Source organism: Triticum urartu, chromosome 7A (assembly GCF_056163025.1).
Source record: "Triticum urartu cultivar PI428250 chromosome 7A, HENAU_Tu73, whole genome shotgun sequence".
Classification (NCBI taxonomy): Eukaryota; Viridiplantae; Streptophyta; class Magnoliopsida; order Poales; family Poaceae; genus Triticum; species Triticum urartu.
Genome location: NC_141879.1, coordinates 731,341,099 through 731,359,086, shown reverse-complemented (window position 1 = coordinate 731,359,086; position 17,988 = coordinate 731,341,099). Strand labels below are relative to the sequence as shown.

The window sequence follows — 17,988 nt, the reverse complement described above, 5'->3', positions numbered from 1 at the left end:
TCCGGCCCGCGTGTGGTGTGCAATGCATGATGCATCAATAATTCTACACATACGTACCCTAAATCTGACGCGACCTACAAAACATGCATACATGCTCAATTATCAGCTGCATAAATATCGATCGATCGACCGATCGATCTTGAGATCACTAAAAAAACAAAAGAGAACTGTACATAGATGTGAGTCGTCCTTGTGGTCAATTGTGAGGTCCATCCGATCACATGCAATTATGCATGCAGTGCATGGTGCCGTGAGAAGATGGATCCAACACAGTACCTGGCCGAACCAATCACACATACTACGGACACACATTGCACAGTAGTTTGTGGTTACCCGATATCTTTTGAGATCGATATGCTTTGCTAGCCAACAAAAAAATAATGATATGTCCACATGTTATCAGCAGCCCTACTACACATGTGATTGGATGGTTAGGTTATTCGCAAAAAAAAAAAGATGGTTAGGAGGATAGTGGTATCCCCAGCCCAGCAGTGTTCAAGTCCTGAACTTGAAAGATGCTTATAGGGATAGGGTGTACGTGCGTGCGTTCACAAGGGTGACCGTATCTGAGCGGCTTCGATTGTACTATGTTAACGGAAAAAAAAACCAGCCCTACTACTCCAGCTGTCCATGAAGAGGCGGGAAGCAACGAGTTGTCCGCAACTTAAGAGATGGGCCAGACCTCGACCCATCCGGGCTGGGCAAAAGGTTTACCGGCAGGCTAGGCCAAACAGATGGTGATTTATATTTTTCCTATTTTCCGTATGGTTTTAATTTGCTTGAAAAATTCATGTTTGCGTTGCAGAGGTTCATTCCACCATCTGTAGCAATTGATTATTTTTGTCAGGGAGCGATTCGCCTTGTTCTATGAGCAGAAGTTTAACCGAACCCAACTTTGGAAAGTTCAAAGACGATAGCCAAAAATGTTCAAAGAAACTCTAGAGGTTTCATGTTTAAAAGAAGTCACAAATTCAGGGTTGAGACACAGGAGAGTTTGGAGAAGTAAAAATACCAGAGAGTTCATGACACTACGAAAAAGCAAAAGAAGGTACTCCCTTCGGTCCCTTTTACTCTACATATAAGAATACTTTGAGTCAAATTTTATAAAGTTTGACTATATTTATATGAAAAAATATCAATATATACAATACTAAAGCTACAGAATATGAAAATTAAATTGATGACGAATTAATGATATTGAACTCGTGAATTTTGATATTTTTTTTCTATGAAGTTAGTAAAATTTTACGAAGTTTGACTTCAAACAAATCTTATATGCGAAGTAAAAAGGACTGGATGGAGTAAAAAAGAAGCGCTAGAAGTTCACTGGACAAAATGCTAAAAGTTCAGTTGCTGTTGCGACGACAGGTTGGTATGGTTCGAATAGAAAGGAAGCAAAATAAAACATAAAATAGAAAATGCAAAAGTTCACATTAAAATAAACAAAAAGTTAGAGGTTTGAAAATCAAAATGCCATGTGAAAAATAATTAGAAATTGTAAAATCTTATAAATAAATAAAAATTAGAAGTTAATTGAATAAAAATAGTTAAGAACAAACCCTCAAAGTTCACATGAGAAAACATGGTGAGGTCATCGAAAATTAAAATAACAAAGTATTTCGATTTTTAGAAAAAAAGGCTTTTCCCCATTTCTACAAATAAAAATAACAGAGCACTTCGATGTTTATACAAAAAATATCAGAATTTTCCCATTCAAAAAAAACTAAAAAATTCAAATTAAAATAATAGATAATTTCAATGTTTATAATTTCCTTGTTTATTAAAATAAACCCAAGAAGTTCACATTTTTTTAAAAAATAGGGCAGTTCAATGTTTATATAAAAAAATCTCATGTTCCCCGTTTGTAAAAATAAAACCAAGAAGTTCAAATTATAACAAAGCAGTTGAATTTTTGGATTTTCTTGATTCTTCAAATAAAACGAAGAAGTTTTAATTAAAACAAGAGAGCACTTCAACTTGATTAGAAAATTAAATATTCTCCGCTTGTAAAAACAAGCACGCCACTCCCTGGCGCATGCTTTCAATGGCCTCCTCAGGGGACATGCTTCACCCCACGCACGCCACTATCAAACGCGGCGTCGTAGCCCTCTTCTACGGCAACGGCTCCAAGTACGGCAAGCCCGTTAACTTCGGCACTCTAGTCACGGGCATGGACGAAGGATCTCCTGCGCTCAACGGCTCAAGGTAAAGAGGCTGCTACGTCCCCGCTTACCCTCCCCCCTCCCCCCCCCCCCCCACCCCCCACCCCCCTGTGTCCCTCTCCGAGGCGACACGGGGGAACCCTAGCCACCCCCGCCGCCGGCCTTCCTCCACCCTCCCCTCCCTCTCGCCGCCGCAGAGAGCCACCGCTGCGCAAAGCCCATGCAGTGCCGGCGGCGGCGGGGCTTCTCCCCTGGCGTGGCTTCCCTTCTTCCTCGCGGCGGCTTAGTCAACCCCCCGGTGGGCTTGGTGGCGCGGCGCTTCGAAGCTCCGGCGGCGGCTCGCTTTGCGGCAGGTTGGAGGGCATATCCCTGTCTGGTGGTGCCGCCTAGACAACGGCGGCGGCCTAGGGCTCTTGACCCCAGATTGGATCTGGGTGGTGCTCGGGCCTGGCCGTGGCTGCCTGTCAGGCGTGGTGGCGGTGAGTCTCGCGGCCTCTGGGCATCATGGAGGTGCCGGCGGCGGCGTGTGCTCAGCCTGGTGGTGGCGGCGGCCGTGCACGGGAGTTGGATTCCTTCGAACAGATCTGGGTGAAAACTTGCTTCCGGCTACTGCCAAGGCCGACGGTGGCGGCGCTATCTGCATCGTTCCCTTCTTGAAGGCATCGCCGTGGAGAAGTTCAAGGCCACTCTATGCTATCTTCGGGGGAAACCCTAGATCGGATGAACGGATGACGACGGCGCTCTGGTGTCATTCCCCCCTTGGGGGCGTCATTCTTGGAGGTACACACGTGATCGAGGGACCAGAGGACAGATTCTTTGGTGGAGCGGTGCGTCGTCTCACTCATTGATGGCGGCGGGTCTCGGCGACATGGCGCTGTGGTGACTCGGCGTTCGATGCGCGGAGATGGACTCGCGGGAGGGTGACGCGGTCTGGCGTCTTGGTGGCATCGACGGCAGCTAGACCGGGCAAGGTAGATGCAGCAGTACAGCTCTGAAGATGGATTGGTGGTAGGTGGCTGCAAGCGTCCTGGTTGAGGACTGCGCCGGACCGGTGGGTGACCCATACCTGGCAGGCGTCCTGGATGGGACCTCGGGTCTTAGATGTTAGGTTTGGCTGCGAGGTCTGTTTGGTATTAGGCTCAGACTATCATCATCCTTTTATCAATTGGATTGGAGTAGTGACAGATGTTGCTTAGACGGTGACTTTAATCTTACTGTTGTATTACTTGTAAGGTCTTGTGTGAAGAATTAATAAAGTGACTTCATGCATAGGGAGGATCTTTCTCCTTTTCAAGAAAAAAAAACGGCTCAAGCTCAAGTTGGTCGTCGACGACGAGTAAATGATGGATGGCATGCATGCATGCATGTCCACGTGCATGTGGAATCATCGTCTGACTCCCAAAACTAATTTAAAATTTGCATGCAGCTGCTAACTCAGATAGGCGCTAGTAGCACTTTGTAATAAGCGAGTGATCCTCGTTATTATTCCGTGCGTGCAGCTAGCTCGATCTAGTGTTGCGTCTTGTGCTTCAATTATTGTGTGGGATCTAATAAATCAGTTTAGCTGGATGACCAATTTGAAATTTGGATTGGTCGATTCTTTTGGAAAAGAAGCGGCGGTCATGTGAAGCACCGAGGCACCGTTGACGGCGCCGGTGTGAGCATAGGCCCGGGGAAGCCGAAAAGGCCTAAGCCACAAAGCGAGTCGGAAACTTGACGCTGGTTTGGGGGGGGGGGGGGGGGGGGGGTGCAGGTTCACCGTGGAATTCAGGTGGTTCGTGGTTTAGAGGGATGGTCGGGGGAGCGGCAAGCTCGACGGTGCGGGGAGGTTGTGGGGAGGGTGGGGCGTCAAGGCTAGCATGGTAGCATTGCTGGCCGAGGGCGACAGAGGTTCATGGTTTGGCCAATGAGACGGTTTGGGGAAGAAGAAACAAAAGACAGAATGTTGAAGAAGGCCATCTGACTTTTAGTTTTGCATCCGATGGCCGAAAACTAATTGACTGCTCCATAATGAGTTTTCGGTCGATTGACCCCTAAGGGTAGGCGGATCCGCAAACCGCCCGCCCGGACCGCGGAAGCCATCCAATGGTGACCTATATCGGTCCGCGGGGCGGCGCGGACGCGATTTCTCGCGCAAATTGAAGATAAAGTGGGGGGAGGTTTGCGAGAGTCAAGACAACCGAAAACGTAGGACACCGACACCCCGGGTCCACCCAACCCCCCACTCCGATCTCATTTCCTTCCACTCCGCCCATCTCTCCCTTACTTTGCATCCACATCCTCCACCTCCTCCGCCGCTGTTGTATATCTATGTCCGCCACAGAGCCATTGCAGGACGTCCGTAACAAGCAGCGACGCACCTATGACGTAGCTGCCCATCCTGGAGCCATTTGTATCCAGGTACACTTTGCTCCCTGTCGACGACCTTCATTGCGGGCACCATGCCTGGCAGGTGTTCGGTCAAATGTCATTAAGCTTATTTTCAAATGTTATGTCGTTTTTTAGAGTACGAAGGATGGTGAGCTACTCAACCATAGAGGATGAGTTGTTGTATGATGTGTGGCTTTCGTATCCGCGGACTTCATAGGCAGGAGCAGAGGGGAACCCTTCTGGGAGCAAGTGCATGAAAAGTTTCACGCACGAAAGCACATTGCGCCCAATGACATGTACATCATTCAACCACGCAATGTGTGGTCGTTGTTGTACGTTCGTCAGCTCGAGACAAGGTGGCCATTGCATGCGGCAGAGGACGAGATCGTAAATTTTACTTCCTCTTGCTCAACTTGTTGATTGATTTGTTCACTCAATGTTTGTCTACACATTATATGTAGTCTGCACGCGCCGCCCTGGTGTACCACAGGACAGAGGGACGGCCATTTATGTGCACAACTGTTGAATGAAGCTGAAGGGGAAGTATGTGTGGAACAACATGATCTGTTCATGAAAAATTTGTTGGACATCCGGGATCTAGACACTGTTGTACTAGACTTAATTTGCATGCTATGTATGGATGATTTGTGCTTTTTTCTATCCGAACTTTGATGAATATTGGCCGCTCTACATGAATTTCGTCTGGTTAGTTAAAATACTGTTTGAAATATATGTGGCTACAGTTGGATGATGTTCTTCTGTATCCGTGTTTGCGGACTGGCCCTCTACACGTCCTACTCAACATCTTTTTTTCATCAAGTTTAGAATGCTTACCACGAGTGCCTACCAACATCTGACATGCAAAACATGCAAACGTTGTCAATTATCAGCTGCTGTTCAATTTGTTGTATGCTTACTTATATGCTTATATATAAATAAACAAGAGAAACTGTACATTGATTGTGAGGTGTCCTTGTGGTCAATAGTGGGTCCATCGGGCCACATGCAAGTATGCATGCAGACATGCAGTGCATGGTACCATGAGAAGATGGATCCGACATCACACATACTGACAAATAGCACAGTAGTTTGTGATCACCCGATATCTTTCCAGATCGATCTGCTTTGCTAGCTGACAATTCGGTATAATGATCATGTCCACACGTGTTGCGCGTCCTGCAACGCCTGTATAATTAACTAATCTGCATATATTAGATAATTAACCAATCGATGTTAGCTTTATATTTGGAGGGAGAAAATGGAAGCATGAACTCTGAGGATCAAATCAAACAGCGTACCCTTTCGGTCTGGTAGGCGAGGGCAACTAAGCGCTATGCTTTTTTCGTGCCTCCCGTTGGAGCCGTCGCTGGTCTATCTCGTCTTCTATAGTCTTAAGGCTATGGAGGGCTTCGTTTTGGTTCTTTAAATTTTGTTAGGATTTGTACCCTGCTTAGAGAGTTGAGGTGTCGGCAGTCGACAACTCTTTGAAGGTGAAATATGGTTTTCCCCGCCTAGCCCCTGTTTTGGTAGTGTTTCTAGCATCGTCGGAGAATGTGTGGAGGTTTGTCTCCGACGGATCTCGCGGAATTTAGTTAGCGTTTGTCTTCGATGGATCCACGTGAATTCGATCTTCATTCGTCTGTGTTCATGTGTCTACAGGTTGGATCCTCCTAATTTACGCATCTCTTCATCAGCAGCGGTTGCTGTCCTGGTGCGTTGGTTCTATGCGGTCTTAGCACGACGAATTTCCGACTATCTACTACAATAAGGTTTGCCTGACTCCGATGAGGGAGGGGTGATGACGGCGGCGCGCCTTTGGCTCACTAGGTGGTCTACAGACCTGGATGTATTTTTACTTCTGGTGTTCTTTGTACTATTTTGACAGTTGATGAATAGATCAGAAGCTTTCCTTGCAAGAAAAACATGAGCTCGCACAAAAAAAGAGTGAGATTATGCCATTCAAGTGGAATGGGTCTCGTTGGCAATTTTTTTTTACCGAAAGCATCACAAAATGTTAGTTACCACCCTTCATATTTGGTAAAGTTCAGGAAAATGGGGTTGCTAACGTCGAGGTGCCAAACAACTCTGTTGATAAGAGCTCTTGGTACAGTCTTTCTAGTGAAAAGATACAAACATGCAATAAAAAGTAATTTATTGTGGCCCATGGAATAGATTAAAAACCCGATATAATTGTGCAAGACCCAAAAATATTGAAAAGAGAAAAACTGCCCCCCAACATTGCTCCATGTGACCGTGAGTGGTACGGGCAGCACTCCCATACCCTATAGCCCAACCACCTCTCCTCTTTCCTCCTTCCCTCCCGCCGCCGTCAGCAAAGCTCGTGTGGTTGATGCGGCGGCGGGGCCTCTACTAGTAGTCGTCTTCTCCCATGGGCGCGCGATTCTGTGGCGCTGCTGGCTTGATATGGGGCCTTGGTGGATGACGGGAATGGCGGAGCGTCACACACTGACGGTACGGGAAACCCCCAGTACTCTCGGTAGAGTGGCAAACGTGGCCAGAATTACCAGAAGGGGACTCACACAAGGGGATTACCCAGATTCGGGCCCTCATGATGAGAAGGTCGGGGCGGTGAGCTATGAGGTGGCCCCACGTGCTTGGGATCTAGGCTGCTGCCTTCAGATCGGCCGATGGCAGCGGCCATCAGCCAATTGGTTGGTGCGGCGTGCGCCGTCTGCAGTGGTGTCACCTTGTTCGTGGATGCATTCTTTGCCGGCTGCGGTAGTGGGTGCTCCTCGGACCAAGGTCCGATGTAGCGCCTAGTTGGTAGCTTTGGTGGGAGCGACTACCGGTGGCCATGCACATGGCGTGACAGTCGGATTTAATGTCGGGCAGGCGCTACTTCGGTGGTGTCCATAGCGGCCCAGACGTGGTTGCCCTGATTCAGATTTGGATGGATCTAGATCTGGTCGGGCGGATGGTAGTGGATGTAGACTGTGTTGCAGCGACCTCCTGTGGCTCCACGACGGGGTTGGTCGCTGACAGGTCTTCATGATGGTTCATCTTTCTAGATCCGATGATTGACTTTGGCGGAGAGATGCAAACTATGGACAAAAGATTGATGCGGAGAGATGGTTGTGAAGTAGCGGTGGTCACACATCGCATGTTGTTATTGGTCTTGGTGGTTGGATCTGGTGACAGCGCTGCTTGAGTATCGCTCCCTTCTTGGAAGTGTTGGTGTTGAAGAATCTCGTCGTCTGTGTGGTGTCTTGAGATGGTTGGTGCGGATATAATAATTACTATAGTTTTCCGACCGCGGGTCTGATTGCTTTGGTTTTTTTCTCAGCTACACTAGCCTGGTCTTATATGGCTTTGGTAGGTGCTGGTGTGTTTGTATGTGTTTTGGTGTTAACCGTATGCATCCTAAATATGATGAACGGGTGTGTTGTATCTGTCTATGCTTTCATATGATTTTCTTTTCATTTTGTAGATCTATTTACAGTCAATTACAATTTTACCTCTTCCAGGTGGTACCAAATGCCAGGTTTTATCTATTCACTATCCATAGCACCATTCCATTCTTTTTGTGCAAGGAATCAAGTAACTGGGTTGGTTCACCAGTACCGGTAAGAAAAGCGCGTTTGCGACTTTCATATCTTACCGTACCGTCTTTATATTCTTTTAGCTTGAGAACACATTGTGACCTGGTATTGCGGCGATGAATTCCAGGGCACAAACCATGATTAGTATTGCTAATCACAGGGGCAAATTCTGGACAACGTCGCCATGTATAAACTTTGCCCCAGCTCTTTGAGCTAGCTGGGCTCTGCCACTGGCCGGCCGTAAGAGAGATTGTCCTACTGTTTTTTTTTCGCACGGATCTCACCTTGCATTTTCTCCTTCCTGGGCTGGCCTGTGCTTTCCCCCTATAAAGCCCGGCAGGAAAGGGCCTGGGCCTGGGCCATGCCGGCGACACGCACCGTGTGCTAATAAAACAAAACCACACAGAGCACTCCATGCGCCTCCCGTGGCAGTCAAAGAAAAAAACAATCCGCCTCCCGTACGCATCTCGCCGGCCCGCCGGAACCCGCGGCGAGCTTCTCCACCGATTCTCCCATCGGGTTCCCGCCCCGAAGCGGCGGAGAGAATGAGCGGCTCGTCCGAGGCCGGCCTGTGCCTACGTGCGCGCCCGTCGGCGACGCGTGGAGGAGGGATGAGGCGGAGTGGAGGAGGGCATCAGCGACGCGGTCGACCGGGCGAAGGTGGGCGCGCGGCTCCTGAGCGGGAGAGGGTGCGGGTCGCTGTGGTGTGGTAAGACAAACTGCACTTTGAAAAATGTTTACTCCGGTATTGCTAGATTACAAGGGGAATGAATGGCTTCAAAATTCTTAAAAGGAAAGAGAGAAAATATATACTGTTTTGAGATTGAAATGCTTAAAATTTGATGAAAACACCTTTTTACTCTGCTTTTGCAAGAAGAAATGTGTAAGCGCGTCGCAAACATTTTGTGGGAAGCAAGCATGGTATAGTAGTTTCTGATTTGAAATGCTTAACTATGCCCATCAGACCCCAGCAGATGTAGGTCACATGGATGTGTTTGATAAGAACTTGAATCGAATTTGAGAGGCTGACACGGTGGATTTCTATGATCTTGTCAGCTTTAAGCCTATCTGCTTCAAAAAAAGGAAAAAGGAAACTGTGTTTCAGCCTTCAGGGATATTTGAAGTGGAAACATTTTCATCATTAGTTCATCCCTTGGTGCTGCTTCTGACATTCAAGTACTCTAGATGTTTAGGTCACTGGATTGTGACACGGACTCGATAAGGAAGCTGTCTTTTCTGAACTAAACTTTTCTGCGTGGCCATGGCCTCCAGTATCACTTTCTTGTCTGTATTTCTGAGCTGTTCTGCATTTCTCCAACTATACTCAAGAAAATCAGAGCCAAGTGCTTTGTCACCATTTCTTGCAGAAAAACGGTCCACCTCATCGTTATGCTTCACAGGGATTTTTGCTACCCGATAAACCGAGTCCGCAACTTCAGTTGGATATCTTAATGCCATCTCAGTTTCAATATCAAACATCAACATCTGGCTACCTCTATGATAGGATTTAAACATGCTTTTCTTTAAAGCGAAACTCTGTAAAAATTCAAAAGCAAAACAGAGTATTCGCACATTTGGCTTCTGCTTATATATTATTAAAGCACATTAATTAAAGCACCACACATGTGCATGGATCCTCTTAATTCTTGCTTCCTGAACATCACCACACAGCTACTACAACAACAACAAAAACAACAACAAAGAAGCAAAGAACTGAACAAATGGAGAAGACCATGAGTCAGCGGGGCAGCTGTACATGGGCAGTTGGACGCAACAGCAGATCCACCTTCTTTCACGCCGTTACTCCGAAGGCTTCTGTCATGTCCAGTTCGCTTGGAAGAATGCCATCAGGAAGACTCCAGTCGAAATAAAACAGAAGGCTTGCGAGAGCTAGCTCAATATTCGCAATCCCAAACAGCATCCCGGGGCAGATTCGTCGACCGGCGCCGAACAGGATGAACTCGAAGTTGTTGCCTTTGTAATCTCTCACACTGCTCATAAATCTCTCTGGCATGAACGCTTCTGGTTCGTCCCAGCATTCCGGGTCCCTGGAGATAGCCCAAGCATTCACGAACACGGTAGTCCCCTTGGGCACGTCATAGCCGAGTATCTTGCAATGTTCTTGGCACTCCCTTGGCATCAGTAACGGCCAGGAGTGTGCAAACGTAAGGTCTCCTTGATGACACACTGCAAGTAACGCAGCTCACCTAGACCTTCCTCAGATACCTTCATTTGTCCCATGAAGGCTGCCCTGACCTCAGCTTGCGCCCTGGACATCACGCCCAGGTTTCGCATCAGCTCGGCCATTGCCCACTGCAGCGTTGTTGTTGCCGTCTCGGTCGCGCCTGAAAAAAGATCCTGTTTCTTTTTCCTGTTAGTAAAACCATGGATTTATGATAGGAAAAATAGGACCCTGCGGTGTTCCATTCAGGAGCTAGTACTATCAGCAGCTACAGGAAGAATAGAAAGACATACAAAAATCACTGCTTTGATGCTGTCCATGGTGAGGGGAGACTGAAGGTTGCCTTCTCCTTGAATCCTCAAGAGCACATCGATCAAATCTTCCTGGTGTTGTTCATCAGAGGACGTCCTCTCCAGATGCTCTCCTATGACGCGGTCCATGAACGCCATCAAAGATTCCCGAAACACCCTGGACTTGCGCAGCGTGCTGCTCAGAGCGAGCGCCAGCCTCGAAGATGGGAACAAATCAGGCAAGCTGAAGCCGCCTACCAACCGCACCGCCTCGTCGACGTAGTGGAGCAAGGTGTCCTGCTCCTTGAACCGGCCGCCCATGATGGCGTGCACCGTCGTGTCCGTCACGTACATCGCCAGCATCTTGCTCAGATTCACAACCACCTCTAACTGGGATGCAGATGAGACGGACCTGATCAATCGGGTAGCCTCCTCCTCGCGGATGGGCTGGAACGAACTGATGCGCTTGGTGCTCAGCAGTTCGAGGAAGCAAATCTTGCGCATCTGCCGCCAGTGGTCGCTATAGGGGGCAAACGCGATCCCCCGGCCAAGCTCGTTCATGACCTTGACAGATGAGCTCAGTGGCCTTGTGCTGAAGATGCTGTCATGCACCTTCATGATCTCCTTGGCAGCCTCCGCGGAGGAGGCGACGATCACCGGATTCTCGCCGAACTTGAGTAGCATCAGAGGGCCATGGCGCCGAGATAGGTCTCGTAAGGCACGGTGAGGGAGGGCACCAAAAAGATGGTGGAGGCTGCCGATAACGGGAAGCTGCCATGGGCCTGGAGGGAGCCGCAGACCATGGTTGCGAGGGCCAAAGGAAGCTCTGTAGAGTCGAATCAGGTACAGAAGAGGAAGAAGAGCTAGCAAATAGAAGTATGCATCATTCTCCATGATTGGGGATGTGTGATGCTGCTAGTGGAGAATCTGTTAAAGGAGGGTTTATCGATGCTGCTGCTGCTTCCTTATATTGGTTGGGGAAAAAGAAAAAGAAAAATGGAGGTCAAACTTATCTGATGTCAGTCAGATTATGTTACTGAGTCGATGCCTTCCATACATTTTATATACTCCCTCCGTTTTTATTTAGTTCGCGTATTAGATTTGGTCAAAGTCAAGCTTTGTAAACTTTGACAAACAAAGATATTAACATATACAATAATCAATCAATACCATTAGATTCATTATTAAATGTACTTTCACATCGATATCATATAGATTTGTTATGGTAAATGTTTATATATTTTTCTATAAACTTGGTCAAACTTTACAAAGTTTGACTTCAGTCAAACCTAATATGCAGAGTAAATAAAAACAGAGGAAGTACTAGGCGTGCAGAATTAAATAGCATGAATAGGTAGTAATCTATACTGTAGATCACCAGTGCTACATGTGGAGAATTAAAGAAAGGTCAAGAACTGAACTAGTAGTACCACACAGAGCTACAAATAAATAAGGCCTTACTGCACCCAAGTAACCATGATGTGGACATGATATGGTTCAGGCATAGCATGACGCCATGAACTGAACTAATAGTACTACACAGAGACAAATAAATAAGCTGTACTGCTCCCAAATAAATAAGCATGGCATGTGGGCATCAGTTTCTCATTTCTCATTTCTTGACTGCATCAGTTTCTTATTTCTCAGTCCAAAAAAAAATCCCCTTTACTGGTCACCAAGTGTTCAATTCACTCACTGGATCATGCATCTCTGTTCTTTTGTTGGTGTATTGCTGTCAAACATTTTGAAACCCTTGTAATTGTGCAGAATTACTATTGGACAATCACCCGACGCTGCACCTGAATGGTTCTCTGTTGAAAATAATGTCAAGAGAGTTGTTGATGCTCCTTTATCCACTTTACCCAGAAATTTCTCTGCCCCTTATGAACTGAACAAGGTTGGTTGGTTCTCATTCATTGCTTTCAGTTCCCCGTAAGACATTTATTTCATGACAATGGATCTCATCTGTATCTGCAACGCAGACACAGTTTTTTGAGGCGCCTACTCCCCCAAGAGAGTTCCAACAGATTTCGGGAGATATAGCCCCTTTGACACGCGGCTAGATGTGTATCATTCCTTATGAGTTTCTTAGTTCAGTCTGCCTTGTTTGATGGCCTCCAAGAACCTTTAAGCTGAAGTTGTTGTTTATTAGTAACCTTTATTAGATTGTAAGTACTTAGCAACTTTTTTGCTAATTATGCACAAATCATGTAAGATATTCCACACCCATCTTAGACTAGTCACTTCTCATGCAAAATTGTCTACCTAGTTAGTTGCCTGAAGTTAGCGACACAAAGCAGTATTCAGCTATAATTCAATCATATATTGTTCACGTCTGATCAAATTAGTGATATGCTGGTGCCACTCTCCAGTAATTTATACCTTGTAACTTGTCAGTTCTCTTCCTAATCCATGGCAGGTAGATTCGAGATTGGTGAGTCTAGGGCAGCGCAGGAAGGATTGGAATCAGAATTTATCCATGATTTGCTGCTTCATTTTGCCAGCGTGCAGCAGAGCAGACCATGACCAGTATGAAATGGCCATCATCAGATGCAAGGGAAATCTGAATCGTCATCGCATTTTTGGCATGATCGATCTGCCACACCCGAGTTGAACATGTTTAAGTTCAGTTATATGAGAAGTGTCAGTCAGTATTAACTTTTCAAGGTTAATCACTATGGTTTTTAACTTTTGCAAGGAACAGATGTTTAACACTGTACCCTGTACATATGTCTAAGATATGATTTGTATTATCATACAGAATCTCATTGCAGCTGTGGCTAACAATTTGGGCCAAACTGTGGCTCATTGATGTTCCTTGGCACACATATTTCGCTGTAGTACTGACGATGAATTCAGCATCTGCATATATACAATTTTAGAAGGGGAATTTTGGTAGCTTTGGAGAAATTCAGGCAGCAATTGCACTGCACTGGGAATCTGAACATTGTGCGAATCCTAGTTACTCTTTGATTATTATTTTTGTATAGCCATTTGTCTCTAGGTTTTGATTAACCCTTTCAGCATGCCCTTTTGGGTTTAAAGTTTCCCCAATGTCTGCTTGCCGATTTTTGTAAAGGGCTAAAAGGAGCCTGGGGCCATTTTTTGATCTCCAGGGTATGTATGCCCTATAACCATGGAATGGGTATAATCTTTCTAAAATGAGTATATATGTAAACAGGACGGCACGACGTGTCGGTGGTGGTGCGTGGTGCTCTAGAAGATATCCTTGCTCAGACTATCACCAGAGCCATCGGTGCCTTACTTACATCTCTGTATGCTTCATGAACGAACTTGCTCCCTCTCAAACCTTCAGGGTCTTGTGCTCTATGGGTGAAAACTCTAGATTAGGCTATACCGGATGGGGCAACGGGGGTGTCGCCCATGTTGTTTTTCCTGGGTGTTGTTGCCTGTGGCCATGAGGGTTTGGGGCCGAAGCTGGTGACATTAATAAATATACCCCAGTTACCATAACCAGGGCAATGGTGGCGACGATGACACACTGGTTTTTGTCACTAGGTTATGCGCGTTAAGCTCTACCCACCTTGAAACTTTACACGTCTTGAGGCTTCACTAGTTTAGATTGTTTCACTGGGTTAACAGGCCACACAAGAATGCATGCTGACCTGGCTGATGTCACATAATTGACCTTCCTCCAAGAAAAATGACTCCCAATTTCTCTCGAATAGACAATGCTAAAATTGTTCTTATGATCGATCTCCCTTGAAATCACCGAAAACAAATCAATCTAGTTCCAGAACACAGGTGACATCCACGATACCAAGAGGCGGGCAAACGACAGGAGCGCAGAACACAAGGATAGTTTCAGTTTGTTTTTTGGAGACTTGAAGCTGAAACTAGAGCCCACACAGAGCCCGTGAACCTTGTTATATGAAACAAAAGGTCACAACTCAGAAAGAGGTCTGCAAAGTTGCTGTACGTGCAATATTACAGGAATCGTACATAGTATAACTAGAAGTACAAGTAAAATAAAAGGCGCACGACAGTGCTTATTTCAAACTCTTTTAAGCTACCTAACAGAACAATACCCACAAATAAAGACCACTTTTGTGTTCTAAAAACAAAACCTCTAACAAAAATACAAAATAATGAAAATTGTGATCCAAGCACAGTGCGTTTGATGATGTTCTAAGAGGAACTAACATATAGAAAGACCAGTACATAGGATAGAAAGTTCAGCACAAATTTGGATAACTGATCACAGAGAAATAAGTCAAGTTCCCTCCATACTGAACCACCACCATTGCTCCGGACCAAAAAAACATGCATTCACCAGTCAGAGAAAAGGAGAGCCAAATTCAAGTAGGCATACCAAGCCCGCTGCTCCATAGCATGAATAATTGACTCCGATCAGAGATCCACTTCTCATAAAGGCACCAGCAATCTCATATTGATGTCAAATGTGCAATGATCGTGACTCCGTGTACAACGGCACATAAGGCAGAAAAGATAGGGGCTTGACATCTGCAAGATAGGAAATCACTTTGACTCGCCGATTATCCATATTATAGCACACCAATATAATACCATCCGCAGCAAAGAACACCAAGTTGCATTCCAGATGAATTGCAATAAAATCAAAACCCCCATCAGGACATAAATCTGTCCATTCAAACATGTTTGAAGTTTCAATGCCATGCTTCAATATCCATTCTCCGGTTTGATAGTTCTCCAGAACATAAACTACAAATCGAATGACAACACCATCATTATCCCTCTCGAAATTGGCAAAGTGTAAGCGGCCCTGTGACAGATGGATAAAACCATCATCAGCCTGACCACTAGGGACCCTGAATTTCATCCATGTTTCTCCCTTTGTGTCCACCATGGCTACACAATCGTACAAGTCGGGGTCAAAGGCACTAAAAAACAGAAGGCCATCATGAAAGACCGCTGTGGAGGAATGCCGACCAGCAAGCCAGGTAGCTTCTCCAATCCATCTCTCCTCCTTATAAACCCACTCTCCGGTTTCCGACGAATACACTGCCACTCCGGAAAGCTCGGTGCTCGCACTATAATTGTGCTCAACTACCAGCTCAAACACATGGAAATGCGACGATAGGGCCGGGTCGAAGCCCAAACATGTGGTGGCCACATTGTCAGTGGCCTTGCCGGAGTTGGGCAAGACGACCCACTTCTCGGTGGCGGGATTGCACACGACATAATGGAACGCGCCAACCCCGCCGGAGACGTGGTAACATCGGCAGAGTAGGAGGCCGTTGCAGGAGTCGAGCAGATTGACGGGCAGGTGGTGGTTGGGCAGGAAGGTGAAGGAGGTGCCGAACGGAGGGCGGCGGTCCCCCGAGACGCTGGTGAAGTGGAAGGGCAGATGCCCGGTGGTGTTGCTGCCGTAGAAGAAGCCGGCCAGGGTTTGCGGGAGCCTTTTGCGGTGGTCCGGGTGGTTGATGAGGCCGAGCCAGTGCTTGGAAACGCACTTGGAGCGGCAGACCACCTTGGCGGAGACGCGCGAGAGGATCTCCACGACGAGGTCGCCGGTGAGCCTCTCGGCCGGCGTCCCGCTGGGGATAACGGAGCACGACCTGCAGAGACACGGACGGATGGGACATGGGAGGTCAGGGGAGCAGCGACGGAGGAGGAGTTGATGGTTGTTGCTGATCTGCATACCGGGCAAGAATCGGGGCGCGGCCGTGCTTCTGCAGGCGAGAGAGGTCCGCCACGATGGGCGGAGGAAGGCGGCGGCGCCGCCGTGTAGAGCGAGGAGGCAGGGAGTAAGAAGTACGTCTACGACTTACCTTGGCGAATGGGCCGACGGTGGATGCGCTAATTGCATCGCATAAGCGTCCATGGTGCTGCCTACGTCTCGCTTCTTTTCTTCCATTTTTTTCACTCTTTTCCATTCGTTTTTGTTTTATTTTTTTACCTTTGCTCGTATTTTTAAATATTCTGAATAGTTCTAATTTAAAAACCACTATACATAAAAATGTTGATAATGTTAATCATGCATTTAAAAATGGTTAAAGTGTATAAAAAATTGTTTCCGATGTATACAAAAAATGTAAAATGCATATGGAACAAAGAAAAAAATCAAAAAAAAAAATAAGTTTTCATTTTTTAATTTTTTTCATAAAGCATTTAAAAATGTTAATATTTATATAGAAAATATTTCGAATGTATTCAAAAAAATATAAAAAATGTACAACGTGTATGGAAAAGGTAGACATAAAAGAATTAAGTTTAAAAAATGTTAATCATGTGTTGGGAAATGTTAAACATACATAGAAAAATTGTTTCTGCTGTATACCAAAAATGTAGAATGTGTATGGAAAAAAAAGACATCAAGAAATATATGTTTGAAAAAAATATAAATCGGTAATTTGGAAAATGCTAAAACTGTATATATGAAATGGTCCTGATGTATACAAATAATGTACAATGTTTATGGGAAAAGTAGACATCCAAAAAATATATGTTTAAAAGAATGTTAGTCATGTATATTCAAAATGAAAACATGTATATAAAAAATGTTCCTGGTGTATACAAACAATGTACAATGTGTAAGGAAAAAGTGGACATAAAAAAATTAAGTTTAAAAAATGTTAATCATGTGTTTGGACAATGTTAAACATACATATATAAACTGTTTCAGCTGTATACCAAAAATGTAGAATGTGTAAGGAAAAAATAGACATCAAGAAATATATGTTTAAAAAAACGTAAATCGGTAATTTGGAAAATGTTAAAACTGTATATATGAAATGGTCCTGATGTATACAAATAATGTACGATGTTTATGGGAAAAGTAGACTTCCAAAAAACTATATGTTTAAAAGAATGTTAGTCATGTATATTCAAAACGAAAACGTGCATATAAAAAATGTTCCTGGTGTATAGAAACAAAGTACAATGTGTATGAAAAAAAGTAGACATAAAAACATTAAGTTTAAAAAATGTTAATCATGTGTTTGGACAATGTTAAACTTACATATGAAAACTGTTTCAGCTGTACACCAAAAATGTAGAATGTGTATGGAAAAAATAGACATCAAGAAATATATGTTTGAAAAAACGTAAATCGGTAATTTGGAAAATGTTAAAACTGTATACATGAAATGGTCCTGATGTATAGAAATAACGTACAATGTTTATGGGAAAAGTAGACATCCAAAAAATATATGTTTAAACGAATGTTAGTCTTGTATATTCAAAATCAAAACATGTATATAAAAAATGTTCCCGGTATATGCAAACAAAGTACAATGTGTATGAAAAAAGTAGACATCAAAAAATATATGTTGTCATAAATGTCAGTGTATTTGAAAAATATTAATTATGTATAAAAAAATCCTGTTCTATACAGAAAATGTTGAAATAAAATGAAAAAAAACATATGAAAGCTGAAAAACAAACACAAAAAAAACCACGAAAACAATGGAAACAAAGTA

At 45.0% G+C, this 17,988-nt stretch overlaps 1 protein-coding gene, 1 long non-coding RNA gene and 1 pseudogene across 3 annotated transcripts; 1 reads left to right on the top strand and 2 right to left on the bottom strand.

Moving 5' to 3' along the window:
- The first annotated feature begins 8,501 nt into the window (after positions 1–8,501).
- Positions 8,502–13,320, top strand: LOC125525339 (uncharacterized). Its single transcript, XR_007291260.2, has 3 exons — positions 8,502–8,801; positions 12,332–12,461; positions 12,984–13,320. It is a non-coding gene; the product is annotated as an uncharacterized LOC125525339 (long non-coding RNA).
- LOC125525338 (desmethyl-deoxy-podophyllotoxin synthase-like) lies at positions 9,831–12,321 on the bottom strand (annotated as a pseudogene). Its single transcript, XR_015611471.1, has 2 exons — positions 10,568–12,321; positions 9,831–10,450 (listed from the first exon to the last, which is right to left on the bottom strand). The product of XR_015611471.1 is annotated as a desmethyl-deoxy-podophyllotoxin synthase-like (transcript).
- Positions 13,321–14,981: 1,661 nt separating the features above from the next.
- Positions 14,982–16,443, bottom strand: LOC125519486 (F-box protein At5g07610-like). Its single transcript, XM_048684285.2, has 2 exons — positions 16,211–16,443; positions 14,982–16,125 (listed from the first exon to the last, which is right to left on the bottom strand). Exons 1-2 carry the CDS (start codon positions 16,441–16,443, stop codon positions 14,982–14,984), a joined length of 1,377 nt encoding a protein of 458 aa, XP_048540242.2.
- Positions 16,444–17,988: the final 1,545 nt, after the last annotated feature.